At 42.8% G+C, this 12,231-nt stretch overlaps 1 protein-coding gene across 3 annotated transcripts in view; it reads right to left on the bottom strand.

The window, feature by feature from the left end:
• Positions 1-4,541: 4,541 nt before the first annotated feature.
• The window catches only part of SERAC1 (serine active site containing 1), a 52,326-nt gene continuing 44,636 nt past the window's right edge, over positions 4,542-12,231 (bottom strand). For 2 of the 3 annotated variants that reach the window (XM_016162760.2, XM_016162757.2), the window contains 5 exons: positions 12,043-12,137; positions 11,275-11,372; positions 9,961-10,143; positions 8,876-9,019; positions 4,542-7,335 (listed from right to left, as the gene is read on the bottom strand). In XM_016162760.2, the coding sequence (XP_016018246.1) occupies positions 7,199-7,335; positions 8,876-9,019; positions 9,961-10,143; positions 11,275-11,372; positions 12,043-12,137 (657 nt within the window). In that variant the 3' untranslated portion in view covers positions 4,542-7,198. The remainder of the gene's footprint in view (positions 7,336-8,875; positions 9,020-9,960; positions 10,144-11,274; positions 11,373-12,042; positions 12,138-12,231) is intronic. The other variant, XM_016162759.2, reaches the window with a different exon arrangement.

Below are 12,231 nucleotides of genomic sequence, written 5' to 3' on the forward strand. Positions count from 1 at the left end.
TTTCCCGGCTCTCTATTTTGTTCCATTGATCAATTGTCTGTTTCTGCACCAATCTGACACTGTTTTGATTGCTATACAGTTGGAAATCAGGAAATGTGTTGCCTCCACTATGGCTCTTTCTCAAGATTGCTTTGGCTACTCGGGATCTTTTGCAGTTCCATACAAATTTTCGGACTGTTTGTTCCATTTCTGAGGAAAAGTTCATTGGAAATTTGATAGGGACTGCACCGAATCTGTAGATTGCTTTGAGTAGTATGGATATTTTAATATTAATTTTTCTAACCCATGAGCAAGCAGTATCGCTCCATTTATGTCTTCGGTTTCGTGCATCAGCATCTTATAGTTGTCAATGTCCAGCTCTCTCACCTCCTTGGTTAAATTTTCTAGGTATTTTATTATTTTTGATGCAGTTGTGAATGGGATTGTTTTCTTTATCCTTCCAATAGTTAGAAACGCAACTGATTTTTGTATACTGATTTTGTTTCCCACAACTTTACTGAATTTATTCTAAAAGTTTTCTGGTGGAGTCTAGGACTGTTAATATATAATGTCACCTGCAAATAGAGACAATTTTACTTCTTTCCCATTTGGATAACTTATGTTTCTTTCTTGCTCCGGCTAGTAATTCCAATACTATGTTGAATAAAAGTGGCAAGACAGGGCATCCCTGTCTTGTCCCTGGTCACTCTTGAGTATGTTAGCTGTGGGCTTGTCCAATATGGCCCTATGTCAATGTACACTCCCTTTATACCCGCTTTGACTTTTTATCATGAATGTTGAATTGTGTCAAATGCATTTCTATTGAGATAATCATGATTTTTATCCTTCATTTTGTTAACGGGATAGATCACATTGATTTGTGGATGTCAAACCACCCTTGCATCCCCAGAATAAATCCCACTCGATCGTGGTGTATGATCCTTTAACGCACTGTTGAATTCGGTTGGCTAATACTTTGTTGAGCATTTTTATATCTACGCTTACCAGGGATATCAGCCCGTAACTTTTTCTTGTAGTGTCCTTGTCTGGTTTTTGTTTCAGGGTAAGCCTAGCCTCAAATGTTTGGAAGTGTTCCTCTTCTACATTTTGGAAGAGTTTTAAAAGGATTGGTAATAATTCTATGTTTGGTTGAATTCACCAGTGAAACGATCAGGTCCTGGATTTTTCTTCGTTGGGAAGTTTTTTGGTTACTGGTTCAATCCCCTTACTAGTAATTGGAATGTTCAGATTTTCTATTTCTTCATGATTCGACCTTGGTAGATTGTTTCTAGGACTTTATTTCTTCTACTTTGTACAATTTTTGGCATATACTTATTAGTCTCTTATGATCCTTAGTATTTTTTTTTTTTTTTGGTATCAGTTGTAATGTCTTCTCTTTCATTTCTGATTTTATTTATATGAAATTTTATTTTGCTTGTGTAATAAGCTCTTTTGCTTAGTCTGGTAAGAGTAGCTAAAAGCTTGTCTCTTTTCAAAATCCAGTTTTTAGTTTCACTGATCTTTTCAATTGTCTTTTTAGAACTTCACTTAATTCTGCTCTGATCTTACTGTCTTTCTCCTAACTTTGGGCTGTTTGTTCTTTTTCTAGTTCCTTGATATATAAAGTTAGGTTGTTAATTTGAGATCTTTTTTAATGCAGCCATTTATTACCATGAATTTCTTAGAACTACTTTTGCTACACATCCCTAAGTTTTGATGTTGTGTTCCCATTTTCATTTCTCACAAAGTATTTTTAAATTTGATGTCTTCTTTGACCTATTGATTATTCAGTTATATGTTGTTTAATCATCACATATTTGTGAATTTTTCAGTTTTCTTCTTGTATTTCTAGTTTCATATCATTGTGGTCTGAAAAGATGTTTGATATATGTCTTCTTAAATTTATTAACACTTGTCTTGTGTTCTGAGACATGATTCTGGAGAATTGATCTACAGTTGTTACTCCCTCCCCCATTTTTTGTCACAATTTTATTTTTATCATGCATATCCATTGACAAATTATTGTAGTTATTTTCACTATTTTTGTCTTTAACCTTCATACTAGATTTATAAGTGACTTATCCACCACTATTCCAACATTAGTCTGGATTTATCTAGTTACTTTTGCCAGTGAGATTTATGCTTTCATGTTTTCCTATTATTAACATCCTGTTTCAGCTTAAAGAGGTCCCTTTAACATCTCTTGTAAGGCTGGCCTAGTGGTGATGAACATCCTCAGCTCTCGCTCTTCTGGGAAAATATCCCTTTTTTAACTCTGAAGAACAACTTTGCCAGGTGTTCTTCATTGGCAATTGTTTTTCTTTCGCCACTTCGAACACATCATGACACTTTCTGGCTTGCCAAGTTTCTGCTTAAAAATCTGCCTCTGATCTTATGGGAGTCCTCTTGGATATAACAAGTTGTTTTTCTCTTGCTGCTTTTAAGGTTTAAAAGCAGCAAGAGAAAAACAACTTGTTATATCTCCTTGTCTTTAATTTTTGACAGTTAGAATGTGTCTTAGTGCGGATCTCTTCAGATTCATCTTTTTTGGAGCTCTCTGGGCTTCTGAGTTAGGGGAGATTTCAGCCGTCATTACTTCGAATAAGCTTCCTGCCCCTTTCTCTTTTCCTTCTGGGGCCCTTATAGTACAAATATTGGTCTGCCTGCTGGTAGCTCCTAAGTTCTCTACACTGTCTTTGCTCTTTTTCACTCTTTTTTATTCTTGCTCTAACTGAATGAATTCCACTTTGAGTCTGCTGACCCTTTGCTCCGTATGACCTACTCTGCCATTGAACCCCTCTATTGAATTTTTCGTTTTAGTTACTGTATTCTTCAGCTATGGGATTTCTGTCTGGTACTTCGTTTTGTTGTTGAAATTCTTGCTTTGTTTATGCATTATTCTCCTAACCTTGGTGAGCATCTTTATTATTTTGAACTCTTAGGCAAATCATTTATCTCCATTTCATTGAGGTCTGTTTCTGGAGTTTTATCTTGCACTTTTGTTTGAAAAACATTCCGCTCCATTTTCCAAGACTCTCTTGGTTTCTGTGCATTGAGGAGCCACTTTTCCTAGTCCTGAACGGGTGGTCTCACGTAGAAGACGAACCTCATCATTCATCCCACTGAGTTCCTGGTTGTCTCTTAAATATCCGTGATTGTCCAGGCTGTCATCTCTGTTCTCAGCGGTCCTCAGTAGTTGATCTGCCAAGACGTATCGGTGTTCCAGAGTGTGTGTGGGTTTTCAGCGAGCACCTAGGTGCAGGCTGATTGGATGTTGGGTCCTCAGACTGCAGCTTTTAAAGTATGCAGAGACCTCTTTCAGAGACTGGGAGATGGTTGTTTCTGCCTGCTCCCTCTGCACAGGGCCCTGGGTGGATAGAAGTTTGAGAACTGTTTGTCTGCTACAACCCTGTGGGACCCGGAAACACAAGCCCTAGTGGCCACTACAGCCAGGGACCAACGGGCAGCGGTCGCCAAAGCCGGGGCACCGGACACATGTGCAGGCTTCTTTCAGGGAGACACCAGTGACCTGGAGTGGGCCGGAGGGAGAACCCGAAGGCGGCACCCACTGGCCTCGCCAGTCTCCAGGGAGGATCCACCTGTGGATGTGTGCCAAATGAGATGCCTGACCCGCAGGCTGCAGCTCTAAGACACAAACAGGCCTCCTTCAGGGAAGGTCGGAGGGTGGGGGTTCATCTCCGCTGCCTCTGTACCGAGCCCGGGGCGAGCCGTGCTGTTCTCGCAAGCCCATTAAAAACTGCTGCTTAGCTGTGGTCTCACAGGTGTCAAGGATACACGCCTTGTGGGCTTTCGGAGCTCTGGGGGCCCACCCTTCAGGTGGAAGTCTTGAATGGACGGAACCCTCCATCCTGCACGGAGGAGCTGGTACTCGTGCGTCCGTCCCAGCGGTCCCTCACCGCGCCGAGGGCGCTGCGTGCGTGGGTCCCCGCCCACTCGACGTGGGCGTTCCATCCTTCCGCTCGTCGTGCAGGAGATGCTCAGCTAGTTTCTGCATTTCTCGCAGAGGGAACTGCTCCGTGTGCAGCGGTACATTCAGTCCGCACAAACAGGTGAGTTCAGGAGTCTCCTGCATCAACTTTAAAAATGTTTTAATCTAATACTCTAATACTCCTAGACGTCAAAATAGTCTTAACTCTCGATTACAGACATCTGTACGACAAACGCCTTTTATGCATGGGGAGGGCATTCACACCCTTTAACGGCCCTAGGAATCAGTGCACATAGGGCTCTCATTAGCCTTAACCATCCTGACACGAAGTCTGGATTAAACTAAAACTCAAAGGTTCTAGCGAGCTGAGTGTTCCCCAATGCTGGGGCCAGGTGCTAAACTCCCAGGCCAAGCTGAAAGCAGACAAGAAACTGGAATGTGACAAGAATGACTCACTCTAAATTTGAAAACTTCTTAGATATTAAACTGAACTACATCTTCTGGTTTATTAAGGTAATTTACAATGCCACCTTTAATAAAGCTTACTTCTAACAAGTTTTAAGTGATTGCTTTGGGGAATGTTCAACATCCAATATAAGGGCACAGTCAGTTGTAGTATTTTAAAGTGACATTTATTGAACACGTTTACATTTTTTCATGGACATGATTTTTATACTGAATGTCAATAAAACACCACATCATACAGTGTACTTGATATTACAAAGGGCTGAAAATCCAGGAGGGTGAGCCTAAAGCTCACTTGAGGAATTAGATAGAATTGGAGGAGCACTGTGAATATGAACCAAGTTCAAAAGAAGTCTATATAATCACTTTTTCTCAGTAGGAAGTAAACGCCGGTGCCCACCACACTCCAGCGCCATCACCGGGCAAAGGCCTGCGCCCTCCGCCGCACCCAGCTACTGGCCCCAAGACGCTGTCAAGGAAGGTGAGGCTCCGTTTTTTATTTTGACACTTTCCGTTGTGACATCTGATTGAGACACGGGGGGCGGGGTAAAGGGAACTCAGTGCCTTTGAGATTTAGGGTTAACGATGTATCCGGCAGGTTTGGGAGGAATGCGGTAAGAAGTGAAAGGGGTGGAAGTTAGGATAAGTGACTTTTCATTCTCATCCTCGCTTTGTTTACAGCTTGCTTTCAGTGCTGTGTTCTGTAACACCTATATTGTTTCCTTCCCTCTCAAACAGATCATTTAAAGTGACTTTTCAACTGAGGGGAGAGGCAATATAAAGGTTCACTGAAATTTTTCCAGAAAGGATATTTAAACAAAGCTGACTAAACTAGGAGAACCATTTTATTGATGGTCTAAATTTAAAGATATTTCAAATACATGTTTTCATACTTTGTGTTCTTCAGGCAGTGATTATTTGAAAACATTACTGACTTACATCTCACAAAACTGATGAAGTGAACCTGTGTACATCACAGTCAATTCACAGAATAAAAATGTTCAGTGACTTGCCCGAACACTACAGTTAGTTTAACAGTACATTAGATCTTTCTCCCAGACCTTATCTTTAAAGCACAGCGATCACAGCTATGTCGAGAGTTTAGCAGAGTGTGGTTTCATTCCGTTACCCTTAAGTTAAACCATGGCTGAAATCATTCATCATCTGCCATGGTTCATAAGAAACGGATAATAAACCAAACATATCTACGCATTCTCCCCACAGCACCCCATTAACTAGTGCTACTGTTAGCTAACTTGCTGGTGTTAGCTAACTGTCATGTTCACTGCATATATATATATATATATATATAAACTAGTTAACTCACTTGTTAGGCTGTTGCATAATTAAACAATTAGATGTTGGTAGGGTTTACACTCAGAGGCTGTACTCGTTTTAAGCTTTGACTGCCATTCTACAAATGTCCACCTTCCAATTAGTAAACAGACTGCTTAATGTGATTCAGCAATTCCACTCCTAGAACAGAGCCAGGAGAATCAACAGCATAAACCCACCCACAAAAAAATGTACATCAGTGTTAACAGCAGCACAACAGCCAAAAAATGTCTATCACTCGATGAAGGCATAAATGAATGTGGTATATCCATGCAGCGAAATATTACTTGGCCATAAAAGGGAATGACGCACTAATAATGCTACATCATGGATGAACCTTGAACATTATGCTAAGAGGAAGCGAGACCCAGAGAGGCACATATTGTATGATTCCATTATATGAAATGTTCAAAACAGGCAAATCCAGAGAGACGGAAAGCTGATTAGTGTTTGCTGGGGACGGGAACAAGAGGACGTGGAGTGATGGTTAATAGTTACAGGTTATTTTGGGGGACGATAAAATGTTCTGAAATTAAACAATGGTGATGGCTGAACAACTCTGTAAATATACTAGAAATATACTAAAAATCAATGAACTGTGCATTTTAAAGGGTGAATTTTATGGTATGCGAATTAACATCTCAATGTTATTTAAAAAGAAAAAGTCATCAACATGATGTCCTACTTCTCCCACGCTGGAGTTCAATTACTACCGTTTCCAAATGAGCAAGAAGGAAAGGTATATTTTATTTAGCTAAAAAGAATCTGAGAATCTTGATACTAAGTACTAACATATATAACAATTTACAATAGTTTTGTTTCACACCCTGATCAATAGTGGATTAGCTACTTTATCTGGGAAAAGTTACAAGTATAGGTAGCTAAAGTCTGGAAAGAATTACGATAAGCTGGAATTTTTTTAAGGAGAAGTATTTGCCCCCAGCAGTATGAAAATAAAACACGAGGAACCGACTCATGGAGGAGAGCAGGTCTAACAAAGTTAACATGTTAGACCAAGGTTTTCTGTGATGGTTAAAAACATTTACAGGACATCAAAACCCAGAACAGAAACAGAATCTTTCATGTTCTAGTTCATTTTCTCCATTCTAGGTACTCCCCAAATGGCATTTTTACGGTGAGCTGACGACAGCTATCCCTTCAGAAGCCATCAGTGCTCCTCCAGCATGAGCCACAGACAGTTACCGGTGACAGGAGGCATCTCTATCCATAGCAGCTTGCTCTACGTCACCCGGGACAACATTGTAAGAGACACAGAAGTTAAAAGAATCCAGCCTGCCCTTCGTTCTCTGAGTGCCGCTTCTGTTTGTGCTTTACAGAATATTGTTGCCTGCAACATACTCCAGACCGTATCGATGGTGTTGTGAGTGTGTATGCATGACTGCTTAGAAAGAGGAAGAGAACGCCAAGTTTCTTGCACTGTGTTCACATATAAGAAATGGAAGACAACTTTCAGTTTTCAAGGTCTTTGGCTAACGTTTCACGGATGAATCGTAAGGTACGTTGGTACAAAAAAGCATCCTTTTTCTCTGGCTTACAAATGTTCAAATGGTTAACATCCACAGGAATTAGATCTCCAATGCCTAAATCTGAAGGAAACAAAAATGTCAATAAAATCTAAATAAAAATGTAAACTTCCCCCCATTAATGTTAAAAGATGCTAAACGCGTCGTTCTAAATATTGATTCAGTTATAATAAGGAACTTAAGATAATGGAACTTGAAGTCTGATCACACCAGAATGGATTCTCAGGAGGAATAATTTATGCTTCTTGTAAATTCTTTCTTGTGTTCTGGCCTTCTTAACAGTGACCAGAGCCTGGGCACTATCGTCAAAACTTTTATACATTTGCAGGTTATTTCTAAGTTATTTCACTTTTTCTAGGGTTTATATTATAAACTTGCTAAAGAGCTCCGTGTCCCGATACAAGCGTGGGACGGCTCACAGAGGACCCGTTCTACACCCAGACCGCTGCGGTCACTCCCCCCAGGGGAGGTGATTGGTGCCTCAGAGCTTTGCTTGAGCCTCACAGGGCCGCCGAGACGGAAGTGACGAGAGGTGCTCGTGACGCCAGCTAGGTGAGGGAGGAAGACGAGCCTGCTGGGGACACCAAGAAGCTGCAGACAGAATCGTGTCACTACGAGCAGCTCGGCCACAGGACTAACTTTGCTTTTAGCTTCCAGTTTTTGGTTTTCTTTTTTAACACCCAGCAGCCGTTCCTCGACCTCTTCAAGTCCTTCAACTACTACATAGTAACTCCGCACCCTGTGACGTATGGCTGTGAGACGAAGCCTCTTTGGGTTCCACTACAGAATACTAAGTCTTTGACATTTTATTTAGATAATAATATAATGAGGTCAGGACAAAACTTATTATGCATACCAAAGAACCATCTGGAAGGCGCTCCAGATACACACTGTCTGTGGCTGCAAGGAGCTCTCTGCGTGGTTGAGCACCACCAGACGGCACCTAACCCAGCCTCAGGGGGGATCAGAAAAGGGTCTGGCAAGCATGCTGAGTTCCAGGGAGTAAAAGGTGTGGGGTGCCTAAAGCGCAGGGTGCACTCAAGGAAAGAACCAAGACTTGGGCCCCGCCCCCTGAGAGCCTATAATACATACCGAAGTAGCAGGTACCGGTCATTCCCCTCAACTTCAGGATTGAGAAGAGACTGCACTTTTAACACTGGCTGTTTTCCATCGAAATCTTAGTTGCTTAAATATTTCTCATTTTTCTTCCACATATTTACTAAAGTTCTTTAGTTGATTTTTTTCTGAGGTTTCTACATGCAATTATGTCTTTAGGTGAAATGCCCCTTTTAGTCTAGCTGACAGAAGGGCTTTGTATTTATATTCTCACCTTAATACAACAAAGTTCAATGCTGATGGCTAATTTAGAGTTAGCCAATTAACCCTTATCATCTAATCAGTTAAATGGAAGAGAGGGGTAATGCCCAAGTTACATGTTTACAGAGAAATTTTATCTATGGCTGAAATTAATAAATGGAATCTAGATCTTCATAAAAATCTCCTAAAACTGAAAAACTGAATATACGAGCTGACATTAATGATTAAATGCTAGGTGCCACCAACCCGGCATCTAATGGCCAACAAGTTTCAAACGAGCGAGTACCTGCTGATTCCACGGGCACCACGTGCAGTTTGATCATACTACCAATGGAAGTTGGTAGTGTTTCTACAAAATTCAGCACCTGGAAGTTTTTGTCTTTAGCAAACTTCAGAAAATCATCCTGTAGTGTTTTAAGTGCAGGAGAATCTGTAAAATTATAGAGAACAAGATTATGGCAAGTTCTTTTAATCCAATTCATTTTTAAAAATGCATTAACCTTCTAAATTTAGAGGGGAAATGAGGGTTCTGATTCAAGATGGTGGCTTATTTTATCTAATGCCTAGGAAGCCTTGAAGGTGAGTAAAAAGCTAAAACCACTGAGAACTGAGAGGCAGCCTCAGGTGGAGAGGACGCAAGCATGTGGGTCTCGGGGGTCCCCAGTGTGCCCACCACTCTCTGTCCCGCAGCCTCAACTATGAAAGGACAACCAAGACGCACCCGCTATTCGAGGAAAGCCTGCGACCTAAAAGAGACAGACCCAACAGCAAACGCAACCCAAGCTTGGAGGAGAGAGAACTCAGTGAAGAAGCAGAGAGGTGCTTTTTAAAAATCCCCTAATTAGTATCTTCAAAGAATGATTTCAAAAGACAATGTACCAAAGAACAAGGAAGAGCTAATGGGAAATAAAATTTAACAAAAGGTTTAGAAGATAAAGCAGAACACACAGAAAGGCTAGCAAAAAAAAAACCCAAAAAACAAAAAAACTGCCATATTAAGGCTCAGGCCAGAGGCCCCAAATTCTGATGAATGGTTATTCTAAAAAAGAACGCTTACTAATCAAATACATAGTGCTTTATAGTTAATACGCTGAAAATCTTAAAAGCTTGTGTATATTTTAACAGTTGATTTTCCAAACTCATGAAAACTCCGGTAAGACTACTTTTAAGTTTTTAAATAATTTTATATTTGAACCAATGGCTTAAGAACAGAAAGGGAAGGTGCCAAAGAAAAAGTCCAAACTAAAAATTTTTCGTGACAGTCTAAACACGATTCATATACAAATAATGAGATAACACAGTCCCGTTAGAAAGTGCCTCCTTCCCCTCCGTAGCTGAGACGACCCCAGCTCCCTCTGGGAGGAGCGTTACCCTTGCTGAGCTCCTTGACTTCCAGCGAGGGGAAGAGCAGGTAGCGCACGTTGACCGAGAACTCGGCCAGGTGCGACCCGCGGTGCGGGACGCTGTAGAAGACCATCCCCCTGGTGTTGCTGATGACCGTGCTCAGCTCCGGCTTCCGGGAGGCTTCCAGCAGCATCTTTTTGACAAGAAGACCTAGTCACAGAGGAGGAGGAGAACGGCGCCAAGGCTATTTTTCTTCCCTCTATTGTTCTTAACTGCACCCCTGCCCTCCTCCCCCCCAAAAAAGGCAAAACAAGAAATATGGAGAGACGCTTTCTTTAGAAAGTTTACACAATAGTTCTGTGTCATCCAATAAACGAGGCCTTAAAACAGTAACACTTGATAATGACACTCGTCCTCTAGCCTAGAGCCTCAGCCTTACCCATAAACAAGTAAAGTTCTAGACCGAGTATCGCAGGCTGTGCTGTCCCACAGGAGGAGCATCAGGCGCCGCCGTACTGGTGCCCATCAATGAAGCAACTACGCAGCAGCCGGCACCCCCGACCTGCCCCCGACGGCCCTCGGACGCCCACGCCACAGGACCGGACCAGCGTCAAGACACACGCAGTCCCGTAAGACTCATCCACCACGGGAAAAAGCTTCTATGGGAAACCGCACCTAGACAGGCCCCCGCCTCCCCGCACCCGGCCTGGAGCCAGTGTGAAACACGAAGGTCACACAGATGGTGACACGGGGTCTCTGAGGACACAAAAGGTGACATCTAGCTTTCTCTCAGCGAAACACTTGGACTCGGCCAGCAGCCCTGAGCTTCACCAGAGAAATGAGGCAGAGGCTGCAGGAGACCCTCTGGGTGGGTGCTGAGAATTTAGAGCTGGACTGGAGAGAGGGCCAGGAGGAGCAGACGTCGTTTAGCAAGCGAGCACGGGGACCCGCAGAGCAACGCCTGAGGGGCCGGGGAAGCAGGCACGAAGGGGCTGCGGTGTGGGCATCAGAACAATGGACTCTGCAATGGCTGGGGTGCAAGGAAGAAAGGGGAGCCCTGTGACCCTCCAGGAATGTCGAGGGATTGATACAGGCCGGGTTGTATAAGCCACGGACTGCTTCTGATGTTTATTCATTAAGTTGTCAAACTCACACCCCTTTTATATGGTTTGTTACTAGTTGTCTCCTTCTAGAAAAAGAAATAGCATGGAAAGAGAGTAGTAACTTAAAAACTAGGAGGGAAAAGGGTCACCATGAAGTAAAACAGCTGCGATGCCTCAGGTCAGCCCCGAGGGCTGACAACGCCCTCGCCGCCCGCAACCCAGAATGAAACGCACTCACCGCCCATGCTGTGCGACACCCAGATCACCGGCCTGTCCCCGACACCGGCCGCTCGAAGCTTCCTGAGAAGCTCGTTGCTCCGGAACGCGATGGACTTTCTGAACGAAACGAAACAGCAGGCATGACAGGAGGCTACTGGCCCGCCACCAAATTTTGCTACCCACTTTTTAGGGCAAGAACCTGTGTGTGCTGGACCAAGGCTGCATTTAAGGTCAGGGATACTCCCTGTTCTCTCTGCCTGATCCCTGCAATTGCTTGTTCCCTCCTTCCAACAGTCACGGTGAGATAGCTGGGAATATCTCAAGCCCCAAAGGAGCTGTTCCTTCACTAAACAAGCATTGTCTGAGCATATGATATGTGGCTGGCAATTTTCTCAGGTCCAACTTAGGTCTCCCACCAACTGCCACCACCTCTTAGGACACGTGTCATTTCTTATTACATAGCCTGACAATGAGAACATGTCTCTTTTATAAGTTTATCAAGCCAGTTGTCATTGCCATTTAGCCATTGTTTGTATTTATGCTGCGAGGATTAAGCTTTCGTCACTTTGGTTTGTTACTCAGAAATACCAGAAAGCTATTAGCATCAGAATTCGCAGTAAGTGACTTTCAAACATTTATTTATAGCTAACTCCTCCCAGAAAGATAAGAAGGTCAGGTTTGTTTTTCATAAGAAAATCCTGTCTGTGGCATCCAAAGATAAGACTCCCCTGCACCCCAGAGGCCCCCTTGTGGCCTGGGCCCTCGCCCTCCCGAAGCTTCTCGTTACCTTTCCATCGGGCACCTTGCCCTCCAGTCGCTCAGGCTGGTGTCGTACTCCACAGATATGATTCGGAGAGTGGGACAGTCTCTTGCTAACCACGTCTATGTAAAATTAAAGGTATAAAAGAACATACATAAATTTCCACTGCCCTAATTATTTCCTAGTAATTAAAATTCGTAACTAAAGGGCTCTTGC

This window comes from Rousettus aegyptiacus, unplaced genomic scaffold (assembly GCF_014176215.1).
Source record: "Rousettus aegyptiacus isolate mRouAeg1 unplaced genomic scaffold, mRouAeg1.p scaffold_m13_p_1, whole genome shotgun sequence".
Lineage (NCBI taxonomy): Eukaryota > Metazoa > Chordata > Mammalia > Chiroptera > Pteropodidae > Rousettus > Rousettus aegyptiacus.